Below are 25,884 nucleotides of genomic sequence, written 5' to 3' on the forward strand. Positions count from 1 at the left end.
ATGTAAGAGTAGACAGAGATGCTTTAGACATGCAACTCCATTGTTTGCTATTAAAAATATTTTTCTTTGAGTTTTATTTATTTGCATTTCCAGCAAACTCCAGTGTATAATTTAAAAAGATGAAGAAGTGTGACCCCAAGTGCCAGCTTGCTTGAGGATTGTTTAGGAAACCCTAGATGAAAATTGCTGTCCATGAGCTTTTGCTCACTTTATCAAGCTTGCTCACTGTAAAGCTCACTGGAATACCTTGGACCAGTTGTCTTCTCTTAGCATAATTTACCTCACAGTGATGTTGTAAGGATGAAGGATATAAAGAGGAAATAAAACTCTCCGAATTGCTTGAAGAAAGGACTAGATCAGGCTTTCTCAACCAGCGTTTCATGAAACCCTGGGGTTTATTGAGGGCCCTGGAAGGGTTTCCCAAATGGGTGCAAGTTAAATAATCTTTAATAGATATTTTAAAACGTGTTAAACATTTATTGAGTGATATGACCATATAAAGGGCCTCTTGTGGCTCAGAGTGGTAAGGCAGCAGACATGCAATCTGAAAGCTCTGCCCATGAGGATGGGAGTTCAATCCCAGCAGTCGGCTCAAGGTTGACTCAGCCTTCCATCCTTCCAAGGTCGGTAAAATGAGTACCCAGCTTGCTGGGGGGTAAACGGTAATGACTGGGGAAGGCACTGGCAAACCACCCTATATTGAGTCTGCCATGAAAATGCTAGAGGGCGTCACCCCAAGGGTCAGACATGACCTGGTGCTTGCACAGGGGATACCTTTACCTTTATGATCATATATGGTCATGTTGACCTACCCCCACCAATGGCCAATGAAGGCCCTGGAAGGGGTGGGAATGGAAGGGGCCCCAGGTGTGTTTGTATACAGCTATGCTTCCAAACCATATTCTGGACAATTGCCCTACTTCTGGGGTTTCTAAAAGCCTGAAGAATTTTTAGGGGTTTCTGAATGTTGAAAAGATTGAGAAAGGCTGGACTAGATAAAGTGCAATTCGTAGAAGTACATTTATCCCTAGGTGCCTATATAACTGTGCATACAAATGTTTTTCATAAACTTGAAAGTATTTCTCTAGGAATACAAACCATGTAGATAAATTTGGGGCAGCAGTGTTGTTTAGGAAGCATGGGGAAAGGGTATGGTAGAACACAGAATGACTCGTGCAGTGGTTTTCATTACGAGTATAAATGATCCCACTATTACATGCATAGTGGGCTGGTGACACTAGGAGTGGTGGGATAAAAATTGAAAGCATGAATAAAAATAAATATATTGCTGGATTAGGGCCATTGATTGCCCCCACCATATACAGTAGCTGTATGTATTTATGACTGTATAGGTAGCCTCTTCAGAGAACTGCACAAGATGGCTAACAAAGTAAAAACAATAAAAGACAGCAACCAAGAGTTTTAAAGGGTTGGAGCATCTTTCCTGTGAGGAAAAGCTGAAGTATCCAGACCTTTTTAGTTTAGAAAAGAAATAGACAAGAGGTCACATGATAGAGGTTTATAAATTATGCTAGGACTCAAGGGCATCCAATGAATCTGATGGTGAATAAATTCATTATGGACAAAAGGAAATTTATTTTAACAATGAGTTATTAAAATCTTGAATTTGGTGCCAGAAAATGAGTTGATGGCCACAGGCATAGTCAGATTTATAAGGGGATTAGAATTGATACAGAATAGGTCTATAAGTGGCTACCAACTATGGTGACTGAAAAGCTACCAATCAGAGGCACTAAACAATATCAGTGCCAGGAGGCACTTGGCCTCTATACTCTGTAACTGGACCTCACTCAAAACAACCACAAATAAAAAAATATTGAAAAGTAGACGTGATATATTGTTGATAAAACCGCAACAAAGAATCCAAAGTTCAAGGCAGCAGTGGTAGTAAAAACAGTAGTATGCAGGTCATATAGTAACTAGATGAAAAAGGATGAGAGGAAACTTCAGTTAAAAGCCTGGGTAACAAAAAATGTTTTGGTCGTGTTTAGATTATGATAATAGTGAAACTGCCCAGTGAGCCTCAAGAGTGAAGGCATTCCAAACACTTATGATTAATTATCTGTGTTTATTATGTTCTATAGATTTTTAGGGAAATAAGAATTTATTTGTATGTTTGGATTTTTATACCACCCATTCTTTATGGCTCTGGGCGGTTGAGGTATTTATTTAGATAATCTTTTGAATTATGTATTTGTCCTAGAAATTACATTTATTTGCAGTTTCTATAAATATCACTTGCCGGTCAAAACCATGAATGCCATCCTATCTACAGCCCAAGTGTCCATTTTTAAATTTAAAATTCCTCTAGAACACCTGGGAGCATACCTTTGCCTTACTTTTTGGTAATGAACTTTTGAAGTATTTCAGTTGTTTATAACTTTTATTGATTTATGTTTAAATATGCTAACTTTAATCAATGCATAATATGCTGTGGGGATTATCTGATGGTGAGGGTTTTTTTCAGAATATTTTGTAAAGTACATTTTTCATAATTATGACTGACTTGTTCTTCAGGTCAGTTCCTGAAAGCTGCAGAGCATTATGAAGCATTCTATCACTTGACAGTGGGGCGGATATGGAAAGATGAGACAGGCCGGACTCTTAATACACTAGCCTCTGAACATCTCTGGAGGATTTACACATTACTAGCAGACAAAATGCTACAAAATAAAGAACACCAACAGGCCATCAAAACTCTAATAAAAGCCTTTGAAATGGCAAAAGAAGGTGAGTAGAAAATAACACCCTGCATTTCTTTCTTTAATGTGCAGGCCTTGCTTTCCCAGGAGTAAAGTAAAAAACATCACCAAGTGTTTGATGATTATTTTCTATGAAATTCAAGACAAATGCTATCAATATATTTCTAAATCTTGTTGTAAAACAGAAGTACCTACTTGCTGACAACTAGGAATCCATTTATTTCTTGAAAGCTTTTAACTCCAAAAATGCAGTCTTCTGGGAGTACTATGGTAAAACAATGAGACCATAATCTAACGTAAGGTCACTGGCAGCATTTCTGGTTGCTGTTTACTGATTATTCACCGTTACTTGCCTATCATTACATATTGGACAAGCTGTTAGTTAATTATGAAAATAAGGTGGTTTTTTTATATCTTAGATCTGTCAAGTTTATATGCCACCTTGAGTATCTTACAAATGACAAATTTACTTGTAAGAAAAGATTTTGGTGCTGTGGCCTTTAGTAAGGATGTTGAATATTGATTTACTATAAAATGACACCCTGTATCTGGGGAAGAGAATGTGTATGTCATCTACACTTTGTAATTTACTCTAGTAAAATTTGATATTCACAGTAGCTTAGACTCCATAATTCCTGCCCATCCACACACCAATCTATGAATGGGTTGCTTAATAGCAGTGGATGCAATTTTTATGGAGTATTAACAACCACTGTACTTGGGGCAAATTTTGTGATTTTTGACTAGCATTGCTGCTCAGTAAATTGAGGGTACAAGATAAACTTAGTTCTTAAAAGCTGCATACCTTGGGCGTACTGTTACTTGTCAAGAAATCCAGTTCTCAGTTCTTGACTAGTTATGAGAGAAGGATACAGAGCTAAATTTCACATCCAGCTGTTTTTACAAATGTCTGTTATGGGAGGAGCCACATGTGGTACTAAGGTGCACATTTCAGGGTTTTGGGGGGGAATCATCAGTCTGAATTATGTGTACAGAGATTTTTCTTCCATGGGAACCACACCTTACTCAGTATATACCAAATCTATTTCAACAAAAAGAAGTTTTTCTCTTGAGATTTGCTCTGTCAGATCCCCCCCCCCCCGCCTCCCCTGAAGAACATGTTCTTCAGCACTTTAATGTTGGTGGACATTATGCATTTCTACATAGGGCATTTTTTAAAATGTTAGGGATAATATTATAGTTGCTGCTATGGGAATCAAGGTCCAACAGTCAAGATAAATGTGATTGGTACATGATGTCCTAGTTATATGTTTGGAATAACAGTGAGTTTCACAGTTTTCAAGACGATGGGCAAGAAACCAAAGGTACTTCCTTTCTATGAGCTTTCCTGCTGCTCCTAAAATCAGTAATCATGTCACTTAATCTCTTGGCAATATAATTCTGTCTCAGCTTCCTTACAGTTGCTCCCTAATCTATAAAACAAGTGGACTGCATTACAGAGCTGTCTGTAGGTTTTTCCCACTGCAAACACAACATGCTTTTAAAGAATATCTTCCCCTTTTCGTTTGTAGAAAAATTCAATATATATTGAGTAGATAAAATTTTAAGAAAAACCATATGTTAAAAACTGCCTGTACAGCTAGCTGTAGCCTAATTTCTTTTGAAGTGTAATGGTAACTGTAGCCTTCCTTCTCATTTAGCGGGCAACAGGAATATGGAGGCAGACACTGCCTTCTGTTTGGGTCTGGCATATCATTCAGCTGGAGAAGAAGATACAGCAATACTAGTAAGTTTATCTGATGAGTGTTTTACAGAGCAATCCTGAATTCATTTGAATGAATAGATTTAGAAGGATGTAACTCTCCTTAGTAGTCTTGTTCTGCTGCATTTACTTATCTGTATAAATTATAAGAGCCTCTTGTGGCGCAGAGTGGTAAGGCATGCAGTCTGAACCTCTGCCCATGAGGCTGGGAGTTCAATCCCAGCAGCCGGCTCAAAGTTGACTCAGCCTTCCATCCTTCCGAGGTCGGTAAAATGAGTACCCAGCTTGCTGGGGGGTAAACAGTAATGACTGGGGAAGGCACTGGCAAACCACCCCGTATTGAGTCTGCCATGAAAACGCTAGAGGGCGTCACCCCGAGGGTCAGACATGACTCGGTGCTTGCACAGGGGATACCTTTACCTTTTACCTTATAAATTATAACTGAAATGTAATCCCTGAAGTTCCTCTTGGGGCTTTAAAACCCTTGACCTAGAGTTTTGTTTTGGTTCTTCCTATGGTGATATAGCACATTCATTTGAGTAGCAATTCTTGTGCAACAGCTCAAAATATGTGTGAAACTATCTTGTGGTTCAGTGGCTTCCCAGGGTAATGTCTATTGGGCAGGGATGCATGTGTGGAAACCACTGGGCACCAAGTTATATTTGTTGTATTTGAATTATGGCTCTGTCTAAAGATTTTACTATCTTTGCTATACTAGAATCAAAAAGTTTATTTCTGTTGATAATTCATTCTGTTTAGGTTTCATTTTTGCATTATTCAGATTGAGCTATCCATTTCTGAGGATCGAGCTGTCCTTTTCTGAGGACAAAGGTGACGATTGTGCTTGTCTTTAATGACAAGAATTAACAGTCATCTATATATTATTGATAGATATTTGTTGACTGTTGTGCTTTCTGTTATGTCTGATAAGGCAGTGGTCCCCAACCTTTCTGAGGTTGGGGACCGGCAGGGCATTGGGGTGCGGCCCGCGGCCGCGCAGGCCACAACCCCGCATCGGCCGCGCCCCCGCATTGGGCCGCGCCCGCGAGCCGCGCCCGCACATCGGGCCACGAGCCGCGCCCGCACAACGGGCTGCGCCCGCACGGGCGTGGCCCAGCCCCGATTCCCTCTCCCCACCCTGCCGCAGTAAGAAGCTTCCCGGGCCGCAAGCTTGCGGCCGGGGAAGTTTTTTACTGCGGGGGGACGGGGAGAGGGAGCCGCGGCCCGGCGCCATGGCCTTCGCGGCCCAGCACCGGGCCGCGGCCCGCAGGTTGGGGACCACTGTGATAAGGAGCTCCAACCAGATTTGGGCCAATAAGAAGTACTGGCATTATGGTGTTAGATTTCATTCCATAACCAGAAGGACAATAAGTATTAATATTGAACTCTAGAATTTGAACATTTTAATCTGGGAGGAAAGGTCTAGTAGTATTTAGTGTTGCATTTGAAAATGATATCATCCTCTCTGTTGGGAGATCCCTCAATTAGTCTTCATGAATCTAAACAAAAAAGTAATGTAATAGTTAATGTGTTCCACTCAGATCTTCTTATTAGTATTGTACTTATTGTTTAAATATGGCAGTGAGGAAGGGCCATAGTTCAGTGATGAAGCATGTGCTTAGCATGCAGAATGCTTCAGCTTGAATCCCCGATATTTCCAGTGAAAAGAATCAGGCTATGAAAGACATCTACAGAAGACCCTGGAGAGCTGCTGCCCGTCTGAGTAGACAATACTAATCTTGATGGAACAATGGTCTGATTGAGTATAAGGCAACGTCATGTGTTCAGGTAGTGCCAACAGTGTGCTAGGTGCTGTGCAGAACATCGAGTTGGTTCCGGTCCCAAAAGATTTCAGATAGCAATCAGGCAAAGAACTGGGCAGTAACAGTATATCAAAAAATAAGCCAAGTAATGGTTGAATTGTGAATGTGACAAAGCCGAAATGAATCAAGGCATGTGCTTTGAAAAGAAAAAGAAAAGTAGTTTGATGAATAGAGACATTAAGGCTATTTCATACTTATGATATAGTATTAAATGATATATAGTATAAATAAATTAATAAAGAACAGAAACAGAAGAAAATAACAAGCAGATCAGACATTTATCAGATTATGCAGACTAGAGGAAATGAGAACAAATGAAAGGGAAATCACAGAACATTTGGGAGGAGGTTAAGCTTGAACCCTCTCACTGATACATTTGATTTTTTTTCATGAATGATGCTTTTTACTTAGGAACATGTGACCATGTGATTTTACACTTTTATTTTGAACTGTATGATAGCTGAAGATGTACCATGTGCTTTTTTCTGGTGTACATCAGACTATCACTTGTTATTTTTATTTTATTTAAAACATTTCCAGGCTGCCCTTCCATTCAAATAGGGTCCCCAAGGCATAAAATATTAAAGTAAGTCAACACTAAAATATTTCAGACATTAAAACAGCATTTAAAACAAGGAATATACAAATTAATTAAACAAATTCAATAAATACATGTAAATATATAGCAACGATCAGGAAGGAGGACCAATAACAGCTAGTCATAGCACAGCAAACAAAACAAAAAAGTCTTCACCTACTGTTGGAAGACAATGATGGAGGGAAACAGATGATTCTCCCTGGGACAACAGTTCCAGTGTTTTGGTGCCATAACCAAGAAGGCACTTTCTTGGATTGCCATCTGTCTAGCCTCAGATAGATGGGACACATGGGCAGTGCCTATGAAGAAGGCAATTTGGTTCATATAGGAGAAGGTGATCCTTCAGGTATGCTGGCCCTGAGTTGTATAGCTCTTTAAAGGTCAATATCAGCATCTTGCATTGTGCCCCGAAGTAAACTGGCTGCCAGTATCAGTGAAACAAGCCTGGAATAATGTGGTTCCTAAAACCCACTCCAGTTAACATTCTGTTTGATCCTAACAGCAACTGTAGGGGAACTTGAAATGGATTGTGGTTGCATATCTGGAAGAATGGCTAATATACCCATACCATTTTTATAAACCCATCCAATTCACCTTTCTTCTACCCCCCAACCCAGCCCGATTCCCTTACATTCTTTCAGCCAGGGATAAAGCAGCCCAGGGGATGAATGTTTTGGATTGTGAATAAGTGATGCAGAGGAAAAACCTTCCTCAACACTACAGCCTAGATACAAGTTGCAGAGCCTTTAAAAAAATATTTCTAGGGGCATGTGTCTGGAATTCTGGTCATAGAAATGCAATATCGCTTGATTCTGAGGTATTATAAAGAAGTTATGGTTGAGGAAAGCTTTGCACCAAAGCTCCCTGTCTTGATCATTGCACTGTACTAGATGATCTGACATCACAGAGATGGTGATACAGAAGTTGTGATCTCTCTGTGGATACAACAGTTTTTGCATGCATTTTGTTGAAACGTACTTTCCCATTTTTGCATTAGTTCGCACTGAATAGAGTTTACAAATATATTTAAAATTGATCTTATTCTGAAAAAGAATAAAAGCAGTAGTCTGGTTAAGTCCTAGTTTTTAAGTGATACACTGCATATATAGAACCTAAGGAAATAATATTAATTCTAGGAATTATATTATATTCTGTGGGGTGACAGAAGCTATTCTGAATTGCAAGGTTTTTTCAATTAATGGTCCAAAACAGATTTAGAAACTTTAGTGAGTGTTATTGCAAAATAGGATTCGCTAAATGTCTTTTCTTTGGGTTCTCTTATGAAGGACAAACCAGCTCATAAATTTTTCATCCTGCTGCTTTTAAAATAATTTCTCCTGAGTTCCACAAGTCTTTGTTAAGGCAAGAAGAAAATAATAGCAGAAACTGATAGAGCTAAAATCTGTGTGTGTATTTTTAAAAGAAGAAGAATTGGCTCTTATATGCCACTTTTCTCTACCCAAAGGAGTCTCAAAGTGGCTTACATTCACCTTCCCTTTCCTCTCCCCACAACAGAAACCCTGTGAAGTGGATGAGGCTGAGAGAACCTTCTGCTCGGTCAGAACAGGTTTATCAGTGCCGTGGTGAGCCCAAGGTGGCTGCATGTGGGGGAGTGCAGAATCAAACCTGGCTCACCAGATTAGAAGTCCGCACTCCTAACCACTACACCAAGCTGGCTTTTGGAGCTCTTTACAGCTCTTAGAGTATCTTGATCAAAATAGTAGTATAGGCTCATTTCATTGATGCCAAACTGAATAGATTTGGCTATCTCTGATGTCCATTACTATATTTAATAAACCATAAACTTATTACCCTTAGTAACCCGTAAGCATAATCCTATTATTTTCATTTTACAGGAGTTAAAATATGAAGAGGGTGAATGAGAAGCAGCATCTGTTCCTCAGTTTAGTCCTTAATATGTAACTTTTATATGATGTGTAATTTTAAATGGTATACCTTTTCATAGTATTTTAATGCAAATACTTCACTGTAGCAGTAATTTTCTTCATTTCATCAGTCAAAAGTGCATAATACATCATGGATGTTAGGACAGAAATAGAAATTCTTCTATAGATACTTTACATTTTCAGCACTGATCAGTCTATACATCAGTAAAATACCAACAGTTTTCAGTTTCACTGAATACTTTAAGGTTTACTATCCAATTAGAAATTATTGGATAAAATTTACCATTCTGTTCTCCGTTTAATGGTCTCTTTATCCAAGGGGAGCTCAGATGCTTACAGAGATGAAATCATTGCAGTCTGCTCCCAGAGGACTGGTGGTTTTCATTACTTGTAATGTGCAGACAATACTGCTAGGAGCCAGTTTGCCACATGGTAATGTGTAGTTCATCACCAGCTTCTGTAGCATGCTAAAAGGGTCTTGCCACACAGCATGGGACTATTTAGGTGTACACTTGGGGGTCTCAGCAGTTATTTTCCTGCTTTGCATCCCAGTTTTCATCTTCTTTATCCTTTTGTCCCATGGCCCACCTCAGGCAGTCTCCTAGGAAAATCTGAAGGAAGCAGCTTTCTTTTGGATACTGTTTCCTTGAGTTTATTCCTCTCTCTTAATCCATATGGCAGCAAAAGCATATGTTCAAGGTAATCTCCTAATACATTACTTTAAAAGTTGACAGTATTAAGCTGCAACCTTTAAAAATACAAACCTTGTATTGAGAGTGAAGCTTCTAAAAATAGAGCAGGGTGTTTTCCCTGGGTCCCTTCATAGTTGCCTCGTAAGTTAATTAATTAATTCTTAATACTTAAATGTTACAGGCTAACACTCCTTCTCATCTGCATTCTTATCATGCATTTAAGTGACAATGATCAAATTAACAGTGCTATCCTATGCAGAATTATTCCAATCTAAGTACACTAATATCAGTGGGTTTAGGTTTGGGTAATTATGTATAGGATTGCTCTTTAAGTCACGCCTGTGAGAGTCCTCATTAAGCATCCTATTTTTGTTGTCTTCCTAAGATTCCCCCCCCCAAAAAAAAAGCAGATGGTTAAGCACATGGCAAGCAAAGACATATGTCTGCTGAGTTATAGTTGAGTTTATGAGGCAGAAATTGTGTTGGCCTGTGTATATAGATCTGAGCAGAAAGGAACTGGTTAGGTATCTATGGTCATGTAAAGTAGATGATATTTAGATCATTAATGATATGGTTTGTTCCTTGTCTAATCAGAGCAAATTATAATGACTTGTGCCCCATATTGCCTAGTTAGTACTAGGTGAAATCAGACCAAGTGAGTTTCTGGTAGTGATTGATGAATGAGCTCCCATACCTCAAACCAAAGCAAAAAGCTCAAAGCACCCACTATGAATGAGAGAGCAAACAATTCACTTAAAATATAAGTCCTGGCCACAAGCAGTACTATCCATGTTTTAATGCAAGCGAAATCCTTATACAGAAATTCAAGTTACAGAAAATCTTGCATGTGGATATAGGGATCTGGTCTCATATTACATTTGTTCAGTGCTTGGATAAATCCAAGTACTTTCCAGTATTGAGGCAGAATACACCTTAAAAGCTTTACAAAATGCTCAGTAATTTGTAACACCAAGAATACTTGGGGGTTTCTGCATGCTTATATATTCACCAATATAGGTACGAAATACATAACTGGAAGCTGAAGAGAGAGAAGTGATTGTGGTACAGATGATGAATTGTTAATACTGAAAATTAGAATAAAGCTGAAAAACACTAAAATAATTGTACTGCCAAAAGACCATTTAAAGAACAGACTTGTCTTACTAAGTTCAAGTGAACATGGACTAAAAGAACTATGGATTGAAACTAGAGATATTATCAAGGAAGAATGTGCACAGGGTATTCCTGTAGCAAAAAGAAATGAAAAGCCTAGGTGGGTAACTGATGAAATCCTTAAAGTAGCTTAAGATAGATGAGAAGGAAAAGTAAGTGGTGATAGAAATAGAATCAGCCATTTTAATGCAATATTCACGTGACTTGCGCATGGAAACAAAGAGAACTATTACAATAACCTGTGTAACCGGAGAACAGCAAAAAAGGAGGAAAGATCTGTTCCACAAGATTCAAGAAATCAAAAAAAAATTTAAAGCATTCTTAGGTATGCTAAAGTATCACTTAATACATTAACTAGAGGGCTGCAGCCATTTGAATACCTGATAAATACCTCATTGTTCTTTTTCAGGTATTAATTCAGCTGGATCTCTAGGCCTGATTCTCTTTCCTTTGTGTCCCTTCCACCTAGGAACATTCCCAAAGGCATCTGTCTCCTTTTTTTCAAACTGTGTTGTTAGTATATGGTTAGCTACAACTTCCAGTCTCATCCTTCCAACCCCATTTGTTATCATGCAGCTTTCCCTCAAGTGACTTTTTTAGAACTAGTGGATTACAGCATGGCATTTGAGTACTACCTTTTAGGAGTCAGACTTGAAGGAATTGTATTAATGTATTAATAATGTATCCAACTAATTTCATAACAACTGTAATCTGAATGCTGCTGGCATGTTTACTTGCAATCTGGCTACTACATTTAGGATTGCAAGGAAATTTTCCACAAAGTAAACATTGTAGTCACCTCAAAGTGTTGATTTCTTCTGTTGTATACACCATCATTATCTACTTTCTTACAGACGCTTCTCAAGTTATATAATTGCAAGTCTTAAAGGGACTGAATGTTATATAAAGACATGTTCATAACATTTTTCTATACCAGATCAATTCAAACTACAACTTCTATTCTACCAACAATTCTCTAGGTGTATTAGAGCTGCTTCTGCATGTAGATATGCATTGAAAGATTGAGAAAATTTCCTCATTTGCCAGTCTGATCTTGTTTGTATGCATAAAAGAGTGCTTGAAAGTGTCTTAAGGAGTAATTAGTCTTTGCTAAGTGATCTTTTGTATGCATCTTTAGTTTGATCTTGGCACTGAAGTCATAACACATTCATAACACGTCAGTGAACAGATTTCTTCAAGGCAAGTAATTAGTTAGTAAGAATAAATCTACCTTGCTTACTCATAACCCTTCTCTGTTCAAGGAGTTTTGATGATTAATCCTATAGCCACTTCCTCTTAAACGTTCTACTGTTGTGCACAGAGTTAGACCAGAAAATGGTCTTGTAAGCATTATATTTCAGTCAAGAATATTCTGTTCATACAGATTAATAGAATAGGACTAAATTGGATGGTGTTCCATCCAATTCTGTACATCAGATTGTCTGACATAAGTATTCATGTGTTGTGAAAATAATATTTGTAGAACACTTTTTACACTTTATAATTATTACAAGTGGTAGCCCACAAGGATTTGAAGAAGTCATCTCATTTCTCCCTCCCTCACTATTTCCTTTCCTGAAAGCCTTCATAGTCCCTCCCCCTTTCCAGCTTTCTTCTCTTTTTCTAAGGTTGCCAGTCACCAGGTAAGGCCTGAAGGTATCCTGGACTCACAATGGATTTTCCATCTACAGACATCAGTTCCCCCTTAGGATTGCTAGTTGCAAAGTTCCTTGAGATTGGGGGATGGGCCCCTGCGAAAGTGAAGTTTGGGGAGGGAAGTGACTTCAGCAGGGCATGATGCCACAGAAACCACCCTCCAAATGACCCATTTTCTCCAGTTTTCTGTCATCTGGAGAGCATTTGTAATTCCAGGTTATTTCCAGCTTCCACCTGGAGAGTGGCAACACTAGTTCAACTGAAGGAATGGCTGCTTGGATGGTAGAGTCTATGGTATTGTACCTCTCTGAGTCTCCCCTTGTCAACTCCCCCATTTCCATTCACCCCCTCCCCCAATATATCTAGGAATTTCCTAACTTGGAGTTAGAAACTGTCAAGGACTCCAACCTGAACCTCCCTGGGTTCCCAGGGCAAGTGTGAACAAATGATAGACTCTTGCAAAAATATATTAGAAAAAACTTAGACATATCATTTTATCAACATATATTAGTTGGCAACACAGTTCTCTAAAATCTAATAGCACAGAAAACAATAAATGCTAGCTTAACTACCTAATGCATCAGACAGCACAACCTTACTTTCATGCAAATGCAGGCTTTGGCTCAAACATCTAAAGCAGTTCATAGGTGTAGGTGTTCAGTCCTTCAAAATCTAGGCTAGCCTTTGGTCTCTAAATTCTTTGGCCAATCATACTTTTTGTCCTACCTGAGTGAGGCAATGACAATGAACCAATCAGAACATGTTCCAGTTCCAGATCTGTCCTTCCCAGGATCTAAACTACAACTGCACATCAGCCATTGGCCAATTAAAGATTTGAGGAGTCATAGATGTGTCGGGAAACATCCCCTGCCCAGTTGATGGTACCTTCAGACTGCTTCAGGGAATCAACCAAAAGTCACTGTGTCTATAAATCCTGGAAGCATTTTATCACCCCCAGTAAATAGTGTCATTACATAAGTCATCAAGCCATTTTCTTTGAGATGAAAAATCCACCAATTTGTAAGATGACCCCTTCGTTATTATCAGTGGCTAGTAGCCACTAATAGACCTCTTTCTATGAATCTATCTAGTCCTCTTTTAAAGCTTTTTATTCCTGGGGCCATAACTACATCCTCTGACAGTGAATTCTACATTTTAATCACACTCTGTGTAAAGATTTTCTTTTGTCCGTCCTGAATCAAAAGAATGTCAATAAGAAATATATTCTTACAGGAAAGAAAATAAACCACAATATACATAAAGTCAATCCTTTTAATCATTGGGGGGCTTTCTATAGCAACAGCTGTTTCAGCAGCTTCAGGTCCCTTGCTACTTCTTCCTCTTCTTTATAGCTGCTGAGGTACAGCCTTCCAGTACAAGTTTCACCTGGCAGTTATGCTGAGTTAGGTTCTAGCGCTTCTTCCCTCATTAAGAATACTCAGGTCTAAGATGAAGTGATCCGATAGTCCTATTGATGGAACCTAGGTGCCAATATGCTCTAAGCCAAGACAACACCATTCCCTACTGTATCTTGAGAGTTCTTCCACTATGACACTACACCAGCATGAGATTAATTGTAAGGGAAGCCACAATCTTCAGTTTGTAAGACTTGAGCAAGGTTGTTAACAATAGGATGTTTTGTAGGATGTGAAGAGATGTATTTGGGGGGCAGAGATCTCACCTGAGTAAAACCATTATCAGGAAGTTTTAAAAGTTCTCTCTTTTAGCAGAGAACAGCCAGGAAGGGGTAAGTCAGCCCAATTGCTTTCCAGTTTATATTTATACATATGCTAATTATGCTCCCCAGACGCTTGCTCCTGGGGAGGAAAGCTATGGCATATCTAGACAGCTTCCTAAAAAGCAGAGATATCACCCTGCCAACAAAAGCACATTTAGTCAAGGCTATGGTATTCCCAGTTGCAATGTATGGCTGCGAAAGTTGAACCATAAGGAAGGTAGAGTGTCAAAGAATTGAGGCTTTTGAACTCTGGTGCTGGAGAAGACTCTTGCGAGTCCCTTGGACTGCAAGGCAAATAAACCGGTCAGTCCTAGAGGAGATCAGCCCGGACTGCTCCTTAGAAGGCCAGATTCTGAAGATGAAACTCAGATACTTTGGCCACCTCATGAGAAGGAAGGACTCCCCGGAGAAGAGCCTAATGCTGGGAGCGATCGAGGGCAAAAGAAGAAGGGGATGATAGAGAATGAGGTGGCTGGATGGAGTAACTGAAGCAGTAGGTAGAAACTTAAATGACTCCGGGGAATGGTAGAGGACAGGAAGGCCTGGAGGATCATTGTCCATGGGGTCGCGATGGATCGGACATGACTTCGCACCTAACAACAAATTATGCTAATAGTTCTGGCAAGAGAAACAATGGATGGGTCATGCCAGGAGGACTTTGAAGGGCTTTAAACTAGAAAGGCTCCAAGAAGAATCTCCAGGGAAAGTTTCTCAGACCCAGCCTGACTTGATCAGGGGGTGAGGGAAGAATTGACAAAACTCAAGGGAGCAAAGAGGAAGTTTTATTTTGTGTTGTGTCCATCAGAGCAGACAGAACTCTTAAATGAGATCTGGAGGAAGCTGCCATTACCATGTTCTGGTCTGGACAGCCAGAAGAAATGGCAAAGGTAATAGAAACTCTGTATATCTCTATAACATTCTAAGCTAAGTAATATGTCCTATATTTTAACATCTGATAGGGCATGTATAGAGATATGGACCGAGGAATTACATTTTACCAATTTCTTTTGTATCCCTTGATCAATCTGGTGCTGTACTAAAACATTTTCTTTTTAATACTTTATAACTTTTGATGCTGGTAGTGGTTCTCAGTACCACATTGACTTCTGCAGTCTTGGACACATTGTTTTAAAAGGAGTATCAGGGGAAGGCAAGTAGTTGGCAAGTGGCTATTCCTCCAAGGGTACACAAGGCAGTAAATTGTCCCCATGGTGATGAGATGCTGGGCAACGGGAGACACAAAAACAAGGCCTCAGGACTGGGAAGCGAAGCTGGGAGTCCTGACTGTCCCAGTGGGCATTTCCTACTGAGGTCAGGTGGTGGGTTACCAGACTGAGAGAAAAGCCTCTCCAAGTGTTGAGAAAACCTTGGAAGACTGGGCAGAACAAGGCCTGCAGGCTGGAGTAGAACTGCTGTACTTATAGAGGTCTTTTCCTGTTAATTTAATACTGCTACTATGCATTATTTGCTTGCCTTGTCCTATACAATCTAACACAAACAATCCTTCTATGTGGGCCTTTCCTTGCTTGTGTATGTATTTAGATAACTCAATGGCAGATTAGTAAATGGCAGGCAATAAGTGGCAAAGTATACTAAAAAGTAGGCTTCAGCTATTTTTTTAAAAAGCTGATACTTCATTTCCTCTAAAGAGAAAAGTCATGGTTAACACAATAGACCTCAGTAACACATTTTCCACCCTTTTTGGTTGCATTTGAAACTTTCATTGGTCTTTGTTTTACTGATAAGAGGGCAAGTACCAGCAGTTGAATAAAAGTTGTACTAAATTACTTTGCTCACTTCTAGCAACCCTTGTGGGCAATTAGTGAACAACATTGCAGAATGATTTACAGCAGTGAACTACATTGCATGATGTGATACGCCATTCTGACTTAATTTTAGGAAACCACCCCCTAATTTTAGGAAACTACATATGCTGTTGGCCATTATGCGGATAACAGCATAAACTACATTTCAGAGTTATTGTATGCTTAGTATACTATTGTAACATTCAGCAAGCTCTAAGAACTATGGGACTAATAACAAAATATAATAAGAACTATGGGATTAATAATATCTTTCTTAATTGGCTTGATGTGAAGATTGCTAAAGTAATGTATTTCTTAGTATAAATGTTAAGTATTCTACAACCACTGTAAAGGTATATCTTAGCATCTCTTGTCACACAGAAGGTTCATATAATTAACTGAATTTTTTTTTTGAAAATGTAAGAAAATACTAAAATCACAAACATTCCTTAGACAATAACATTTGGAGCATTACTTGCCACAGTTCATTCTACCATTTTCAGCTTCCATTTAATTCTTAGTTTCAGTTCTGATCAGAAGGGTTGGTAGTAAATGGTAAAATAAATCAACCTAACACTTCTTACTGCTTAAAGTAGATTTACTAGTATCAATATTAAGACTATTACTACCTGAAATCTTTTAATGATTCTATATGGTAATCACAGATTGTGTTTCAGCAATTGGAACTGATATATATAAGTGTATATAGGTGTATAACTGCAGGTACATTAGTGTGATAAAGCAATCCAAACATCTGGATCAGAGTATTACTGTACAGGAACATGCATTTCTACTTACCCAGATTTCCAGTCATCTTATTCTCATCTAGCTCATTATTCTCCATTTTTGCTTGGAGAAAGCCCTTGCCAAAGTCATCTCCACCTGCTGGAGTGTATCTTGGTCGCCCCTTTGTTACATATCTTATTGAAGAAATCTCAAGATCAAGGACTGCATTCTCATCCCTTCTTCTGTTTCTGCTCTGCTTTCAGGCTTGTCACTGCTCAGTACTAAGTGCCACACTGGCTTGTTTTGTCAATAACCATTTATTTGTTGCTGGAGTAGTAGCAGCCATTACATCTGACCTCCCTGTTTCATCAATTATGGATAGATTACTGGATGTGAACATCTGCAAAAGCTTGCTGCTGAATTCACCTCCTGGCTGGGATTAGATAAAGTATTAAACTGTTGTTTATTGTCAGGCCAAAACTCTTCTGGGAAGCCAGGGAATTCCAAGATCAGCAGACCCCCATCAGCAAGCACCAAAAATTGTTTGCTATTGCTACTGTTTCCCATAAGATCTTAGGCATTTATTATTTACACTTATTACTAGTTGTTATAACATACTTGATAAAAGCTCTTGGCAGGCAAGTCATTGTCACAGCTGTCAGGATAGAAGGGATACATAAATTGTTTTTGCCTCCTATATCACCTCTACGGGGCAACCGGCAAAGCTGCTTTTCTCCATACTGTGTTGTAGTTTGAAAATATTCTCTCTCCTTTTCTAAATTAGTCAAGATCTTGTTAAGAGCTTTGAATTTATTAAAGAAAATAGAACTTAAATGATTTAGGATTTGATTTTAAATAGACTTTGAATTACTTGAATTTATATTGATCTAATGAGGCAAAGTGATATAAATGTATATTTGCTAGACTAATAGGTCCTTTAAGATCCAGGTTGTATACTTTAAGTAGTACTGTAAATTTTGATTCATAAAAATAATATAATGAAAGTTAATAAAGAATTTCATATTGCTAAAATAATTTCACATTGCTAAAAAATTTAACCTCTGTATTTTGTAGTTATTCATTTTAAAGAAAATTATATCTAGTTAGTATGTAAAGCTGTAAACAGAATAAGCAAAATATGCATTATTTATTTAGAGCATATGTATGTAGTTTTTCTACCTTTGCAGGATCACAAGGTTCCTAATAATTTAAAAATAAGAACTAAATGTCACATGATGAATACAATATGATGACTTGGTTTTGAGAATTTACTGTTGTGTTTACCATTTGTTCTAAACTGTTCTAATAAATAGTGTTAACAGTGCTTGTTTTTAAGATTGCTAGAAAGTGGAGGTGCCTCCCTCACTGATGAGAAAGGAATTAAATTTAACCCCCAAAGTTCCATGAATACAGAAGTTTGTTACTTTCCTCTTCCAGGTAGGGCACAGAGCACTCTGTGGGGGAGAATGAGATAAGCAAATTAGTAGAGCAATGATATGGAATTGCAGTGCTTCTCATGGAAGATAGGTCCATCAGTGGCTATTAGTGATGGTGTGTGACGGGTACCTGAACATTTAGAGGCAACAAACTTCTGGATACCAGAAGTAGCATCAAAGAAAGGCCTTGGACTTTGTGGACTCTCTGTTGGCCTTCCAGGGCAACAGGTTGGCCAATGTAAAACAGTATGCAGGACCAAATGGTTCACTTGTCTGATCCAGCACATCTTTTCTTACATTCTTATGCTTCATCACACTCTGAATTTAGATTTTGTATTTAAGGTGCAGTGTTATGTTGCTCTGACCTGCAACACTCCTGCAATACTCCCGCAAAAAGCGCTTTGCTATAGCGCTTTTTGGGGAATTGGGAAAAGTGGATTCCCCCTGGAAAAAACTCTGCACTTCTGCGCACAAGCTGCAACAAACCAGCGAAAGACACGGCAGTCTTAAAGCAAAGGTTGGATACACACTTTTCTTGGATGCTTTAGGATGCTTAGGGCTGATCCTGCGTTGAGCAGGGGGTTGGACTAGATGGCCTGTATGGCCGCTTCCAACTCTATGATTCTATGATTCTATGTGCGTTCTCAATGTAGCGGTAGAAAGAAAGTCCCTACCCCACTCTTGCACCGAACTTCCGGAGAAGCGTTCGCCATTTTTCCCCCCATAGACCTGCGAAAGCAACGAACGAGTGAGGCTTCTCTGGCTAAAGTCCCTCCACAGAAGTGATTTAAAGTAAAACAACGCTCCCTAAGTTCCCAAGCACAACACAGCCCCCTGTTCGGCACTGCCTGTAATTTCGGACACAAATCGCGCCCGTGGGGGGGGATTTTTTTTCTACTTGGGGAGCATGTAAACGATTAATTGCCAGCTCCTACGCCAGCAAAAAGGGTTTTCTGATGCAACAATTAAACGCATATTTGTTGCAATGAGTGTGTTTGGTTTTTAAAAAACCAGTTCTTAAAGTGAAAGGGGCTTTTCGGGAGCATGAACACAACAGCCCATTGGCTGTTCCGTTTGATTGATGGCCAGGGGCGGGAAGAAGCGCAGAAAAAAATCTCTTCCTTTATTGCAATTCCAGCGAGACCGGAAACCTGTGGGGAATGAATGAAACGCTACTGGGACTTCTATATTCCACTAAAAGTAAAGGTATGCAGAATGACGAAATTCCACTATTTAATATAGCGTTTCTGCATTCTGTGAATATTTGGCAACATTGGTCCTTGTGCGGAATGGCCCAGAGAGAGAGATGGAACACACCCAGACAGACTCCTTCCTCCTTACTCCCTGCTTGCCTTTCCTACTTACCTCTCCTTTCTGGTCCCTCAAAGACAGACACATACACACAGGCATGTGCAACACATTCACACACAAACAGGCTCATGCACAACAAACCTAGACAGATTCCTTTCCCCCACTCCCCCTGTGCCTCTCCCCCTTACCTCTCCTTCCTGGTCCCTCCTCCTCCCTCTCTGAAACATACACATATACTAGACAGACTTCTTCCCCTTTTACAGCAGCTGGCAGCTGGGTGGCCCTTTTGGGGCTTTGGCTTTGGCTTTGGCCTTGGCTTAGCAGAGCACCCAGCAAGGCTCAGAGCTGGGCCTCACTGCTCTGCCACTGCCAGCTACAGCTCCCCTCTTCCAAGGCCAGTCCCACTCCGAAGGGTGGGAGAAGACTTGGAAGACTGGTGACAGCAGCACCAAAGCAGCACTGAGGCCACTTGTTGCTCTGGCACCACTGATGAGTGTCTTCTGAGACCACTCTTGCTCTCTGGATGGCGGGAGCAACCTCAGACTGGTAGCGGTTGTGGCATCAAAGAAATGAATGGGCCTCAGTGCTCGCCCCCACTGCTCTGGTGCCACCGCTGCTGCTGCCGGCCATCTCTGGCACGCTCTCAAAGGGAGGACAATGGACGTCATGTCCATTATCATTTCTGTTATAGGGACTGTGCCAATAGATGTATTCCATATCAAAAAGACTAGTGAGAAAAAGGAAGCATCATGATTCCATAACCAGTGGCAATAAAGAAACTCTATGCATTTATGAATAGATGAATAGGCATTTCAACGGAGAACTATTGATTTTTTTTAATTAGCAGGCTTGATTGGCAGGTGGAAGAGAGTCACGTATAAATCACGTTGCTCTCTTCCGCCATTTCCAGCAGCACTTGTGGACAGGGAGAAGCACAAAATGGCAGCAGAGAAAAGCGAGTCAGCAGGAAAAGTGAGGAGGGGCCAGCAAGTGTGATTATATGTAGCGTTACACTACTCAGCTGACGTAACGCTATTTTTAACTATGTGCAGAAATGCTCACAATGTAGGAATGAATCAAAAATACTGTTTGGCAGTGAATGCTAATAACAATAAATATCATTTGTCTCAATTTCGTCCTGCGATGAAAGGAATTTGCTTGGAGAAAATAACTGAAATATTGCAGTCTGTACCTTCTTCATTTCAGTTCAGTATCAAAGTAGATCAAAAACAGTTGTAAGTTAGTCAACTATGAAAATGAAGGTTGGCAAAGAAACCTACAGTGGGTTTTTCGGTGACTGCCTCTATGTGCTCCCTCAACTGCGAGAGCTCATAGAGGCAGTCACCGAAAAACCCACTGTAGGTTTTTTTGTAAGCTGTTCTGTATCTGTATATTTATGGTGGGAGACAAAAAGGTTTTGTTTTTTGCATTCATGTATTTTCACCATCAATGTTGTGTCAGCACCTAGAGCAGCACCTAGATTCTTGACCTTTTTGTTTACCGCGACCACAACTTTGGGGGTGGCTGGTGCAGCAGCAGGGGCAGTGTGCGCATGGGTGATGTGCGCATGCGCACAACAATTGAGGCATGTGGAGGCAGCCATTGCCATTGCCACATGCCATACGCCACTGCCATGGCGGTGCACAACCAGACGACCTCAGGGAAGGGGCCAAGCGACTTCAAGGTTGATAACTGCTGATCGAGATTAAGGGGGATTAGGATACCAACAAAGCCCCATTCCTCTTCCACTATGTTGCTTTTTTCTAGCTTCTACAGTGGTGCAGCTGTGAATTGCGTGGTTTACTCAATGGGGCACTACACTAATGTTTTTTTCAAGTTAACCAACATGAGGCTTCATTATCATTCTAAGCAGTTTACAAATTAGTTTTAGGGTTGTGCTGAAGAACTTTCAACTCTGTACCTCAGGCTTAATCAGGAAGAAACCCTTGCAGTGTTTTAAAATAACTTTAAATGGTGACCGCATTCTCATGGGAGTCACAAGTTCACTGTCAAGTTTTGTTAGGCCCTAACTGGCTCTACTGTCACCAGCCAAAAGGACTCACACTGTGACATATGCTATAATCGTATCATTCTCCCCTCATATTCAGATTGTTGTGGATGTTTGTACTGCAGACTGACAAATCTCTAAAATGTAAATTTTAAATGAATGTTTTACACAAAGTATTCATTAATAAAGTAAATAATAAATTAGGCAAGGAAAAAGCCAAGAAAATAGATGTTCCTTTGAACAGCTACCCTGGATCTATAATATTTATCCTTGGGACATTATTCCTTCAGCCCCAGAAAACCCTAACCAATCAAGAACAGAATTCTGCATCTCTGGAATAGTTTTAATTCCAGAACATCAACCATTCTACAACTGAAACATCACAAAGGAAAGGCACTGGGTAATGTTTTGAGTATTCCAGTGAGATGACATGGACATTTTGCAAATTCCTTAAATCACTTTGCATTTTTTCACTTTCTGGGATATTCATCTATTTAAGACAAACATATACAAATAAGAAACTGTCTATGTGACCCTAACGGCTTCATTTATATGGTAGGAATTGTGTGGCTTCATGTTTCTATCACTGATTCTCAAGTTTAGAGTAGAATTGTTTTTGCAATATGTGATGTGGAATTAATAGTCATAACTGAAGTATTAAGCCAAGTCTGTTATATCGGTGGTCCCCAACCACCGGGCCGCGAAGGCCCTGGCACTGGGCCGCGGCTCCCTCTCCCCACCCCCCCTCCGCAGTAAGAAACTTCCCAGGCCACAAGTTTGCGGCCCAGCAAGCTTCTTACTGCCCTCAATCGCTCCCAGCATTAGGCTCTTCTCCAGGAAGTCCTTCCTTCTCATGAGGTGGCCAAAGTATATGAGTTTCATCTTCAGGATCTGGCCTTCTAAGGAGCAGTCAGGGCTGATCTCCTCTAGGACTGACCGGTTTGTTCGACTTGCAGTCCAAGGGACTCACAAGAGTCTTCTGCAGCACCAGAGTTCAAAAGCCTCAATTCTTTGATGCTCGGCCTTCTTTATGGTCCAACTTTCACAGCCATACATTGCAACTGGGAATACCATAGCCTTGACTAAACGCACTTTTGTTGGCAGGGCGATGTCTCTGCTTTTTAGGATGCTGTCTAGATTTGCCATAGCTTTCCTTCCCCAGCTTCCCTTCCCTTCTCTCCTTAGCTATTTGTAAAGCTTCCTCAGATAGCCATTTTGATTTCTTGCATTTCTTTTTCTTTGGGATGGTTTTAGTTGCTACCTCTTGTACAGTGTTGCAAACCTCAGTCCATAGTTCTTCTGGCACTCTGTCTATCAGATCTAATTCCTTAAATCTATTTTTCACCTCTACTGTATATTCGCCGGGAATATGATTTAGTTCATACCTGAGTGGCCTAGTGCTTTTCCCTACTTTCTTCAATTTAAGCCTAAATTTTGCAACAAGAAGCTGATGATCTGAACCACAATCAGTTCCTGGTCTTGTTTTTACTGACAGTATAGAACTTCTCCATCTTTGTCTGCAGAGCACATAGTCAATCTGATTTCTGTGTTGACCGTCTGGTGATGTCCATGTGTAGAGTCGTCTCTTGGGTTGTTGGAAAAGAGTGTTTGCTATGACCATTGTATTCCATTTCTTCTACTCCATTTCTTCTGCGAGATTCTTGTCCACAGTAGTATACCTGATGGTCATCTGAATTAAATTCACACATTCCTGTTCATTTTAGTTCAGTGATTCCTAAAATGTCAATGTTCAGTCTTGTCATCTCTTGTTTAACCACGTCCAGCTTGCCTTGATTCATGGATCTGACGTTCCAGGTTCCTATGGAATAAAAATCTTTACAGCATCGGACTTTCTTTTCGCCACCAGTTACTTCCACAACTGAGCATCCTTTCGGCTTTGACCCAGTCGCTTCATTCATTCTGGCGCTACTCGTACTAGCCGTCTGCTCATCCCCAGTAGCATATTGGATACCTTTCAACCCGAGGGGCTCATCTTCCGGCGTCATATTGTTTTGCCTTTTGAACTTGTCCATTTTCATGGCAAAGATACTGGAATGGTTTGCCATTTACTTCTCCAGTGGATCACCTTTTGTCAGAGCTCTCAGGGATGACCTGTCCATCTTGGGTAGCCCTACACGGCATAGCTCATAGCTTCACTGAGCTAAGCAAGCCCCCTTGCCATGGCAAGGCAGCAATCCTTGAAGGGGGAGGAATGAGATATGACCCCACAAATCCCAATGGCATTTCAATGGCCTTCAATATAATCTCCCATTCACTGCTGGGTGTGGTACCTTGAAGGGGGAGTAGAGCATGACCCCTAGATGTTCTATAGGCTGCTTTACAGCTGCACCAGCACTATTATCAGCTTAAAGGAGCTATGCTCCTACCACCTATAGGAGTTTATGCAGATGTATATGTGCATGGCCAAGGAGGCAGCATACTTAATGGGAGATAGGGGGAACAGCTTCTTGCCCAGGGCTGCCTAAGAAGACCAGGAGCTGATTCTGCTCTTGTAAAAAACCTTTGTGTTAAATGATTTACCTACATCTAACATGGGGAAGATGAAGTGATTACAAATGTTCAAGATGAAAGAAGGCAACCTGGATGGGGTACAGATACTGATAGTTCACTCTGCCAGAAGCCTGAGTGTAATCCTTGATGCCTCCCTCTCCATGGAGGCACAGGTCCCAAGAGTAGTACAGCAGGCTTTCTACTATCTGAGCCAAGCCAAACTACCAGCACCCTACTTGGCCCAGAATACCTTATCACAGTGATCCATGCAACAGTCATCTCTAGATTAGATTTCTGCGACTCTCTCTACGCAGGCCTTCCCTTAACATTGATCCGGAAACTGCAACAGGTCCAGAATACCGTGGCTAGAATCCTCATAAATACACCATAGAGGTCCCACATCTGGCCTGCCCTTCAACAAATCCAATAGCTCCCAGTTGAATTCTGGATCAGGCTTAAGGTTTTGGTAATGACCATCAAGGCCATATGCAGTCAGGGCCCAGTGTATCTGAGAGACCGTCTATCTGCCTGTACCCCCCAAAGAGCTCTACATTCTGCACCTCCAACTGGCTGGTGATCCCTGGTCACAAATAAGCACATCGGACCTCAACCAGCTTTCTCTATCCAGGCCCCCATCTGGTGGAACAAGAGATAATGGTCATTCCTGAACTCCCACAATTCCATAGGACCTGTAAAAGGGAGCTCCTCCACCAGGCATTTGGTTGAGGCTGACTGACTCAGTAACATCCGCTGGCCCCCCAGATACCTCCTTCACAACCCGAGCCCAGACGGTCTCCCTATGGGTTCATGTAGAAAGTGACCGTTATAATGTGAATTGTTGTATTACCGTTATCCAGTCAATCAATAAAGCCAAATGTTGTGACAGCTGTGGGGAAAGTGCTAGAGACCATATTTAGAGATCTGATAAAATTACATGTGAAATGTGTGATGGCTTTTTTTTAGTATCCATTCAGTAAACTTTCTTATTCCAACTCCATCATGGGCATTTGACCTCGCCTTTTTTTCCTTACTGATAGAGCTCTCTTGTTTTACTGTGGCAAAGTTTCTAACCATCACTGCTTATAAGGGATAATCTATATTTTCTAAACCTGGGCAGAGTCTGCACTTACTTTGTTTATTCCATTGTCAATCCTGTTGAATTCAGATCACTTTGAACTCGGGTCTTCCTCTTCCCCCCCCCTCCCCATTGAAACAGGAAAGTCTTCTGCATGTGGTTAGGGTAGTTCAGAGGAGGGGGGAGGCAAATGGAGACTCTTTCTTTGTTTTCTTGAAGGGGGGAGAGGATCAAAGAAGTCAGAGGAGGAAAAAATCCTTTCTTTTCTTGAAAGGGGGGGGAACGAAGAAGACACAAAAAAAAAATCCAAGGCCGACAGAAGTTGAGAGAAATTAGGGGCTTCTCCTTTAAGGCAGGCTTGTCACATGACCACCTGTAGCCAATCACAGGTCTGCTACCACGGAGGAGAGCCCAGATTCAAAACAATGCGATTTTAAAATATATTGAGCATTAAAAGATAGTGCAGATAAAGGTAGGGTCACTCCGGATCAATCCTTCTTGCTGCAGAAGGAAATTTTAAATCGCCCCAAATCCAAACGGAAATCGAATTCTGTGTATGAGCAGGGACTGAATCGATCTGAGGTTTGAATAAAAGCTCCGTGCAGTTTACACCCTGTTCTTGGGGAAATCATTGTTCTCATTTGGCATCGATTTCTCCATCTTGAAAAAACTTTTGTCCAAATCAGTTTGTTGCCTCCCCACATGACATAAATGAATACAGCATTCCAATGGGCAGAAGCTTCACCAATATGTAGTGTTTTATTACTAGTTTGTAGGACTTGGGCTGTGATCTTTGCTATAGGACTAGGGATGTTACAAGTGTCCTTATTTTTATTTGAGAAATGTAAGTTGCAAAATTCTTGCATTTGTAAATGGTGGTTGTATGTCTGATATACACACACATGTACATTGCAGAGCCAGTGAAAGTAATGGATTGAAGTATTGGACAAAGATCTGGGAGATCCATGTCCAAATCTGA

General features: G+C 40.4%; 1 protein-coding gene across 7 annotated transcripts in view; it reads left to right on the plus strand.

The window, feature by feature from the left end:
- TTC29 (tetratricopeptide repeat domain 29) overlaps positions 1–25,884 on the plus strand; it is a 358,212-nt gene that overhangs the window by 276,920 nt on the left and 55,408 nt on the right. For all 7 annotated transcript variants that reach the window (XM_077300153.1, XM_077300154.1, XM_077300155.1 and 4 more), the window contains 2 exons: positions 2,539–2,751; positions 4,385–4,470. In XM_077300153.1, coding sequence (XP_077156268.1) covers positions 2,539–2,751; positions 4,385–4,470 — 299 coding nt within the window. The remainder of the gene's footprint in view (positions 1–2,538; positions 2,752–4,384; positions 4,471–25,884) is intronic.

Source organism: Paroedura picta, chromosome 10 (genome assembly GCF_049243985.1).
Source record: "Paroedura picta isolate Pp20150507F chromosome 10, Ppicta_v3.0, whole genome shotgun sequence".
Lineage (NCBI taxonomy): Eukaryota > Metazoa > Chordata > Lepidosauria > Squamata > Gekkonidae > Paroedura > Paroedura picta.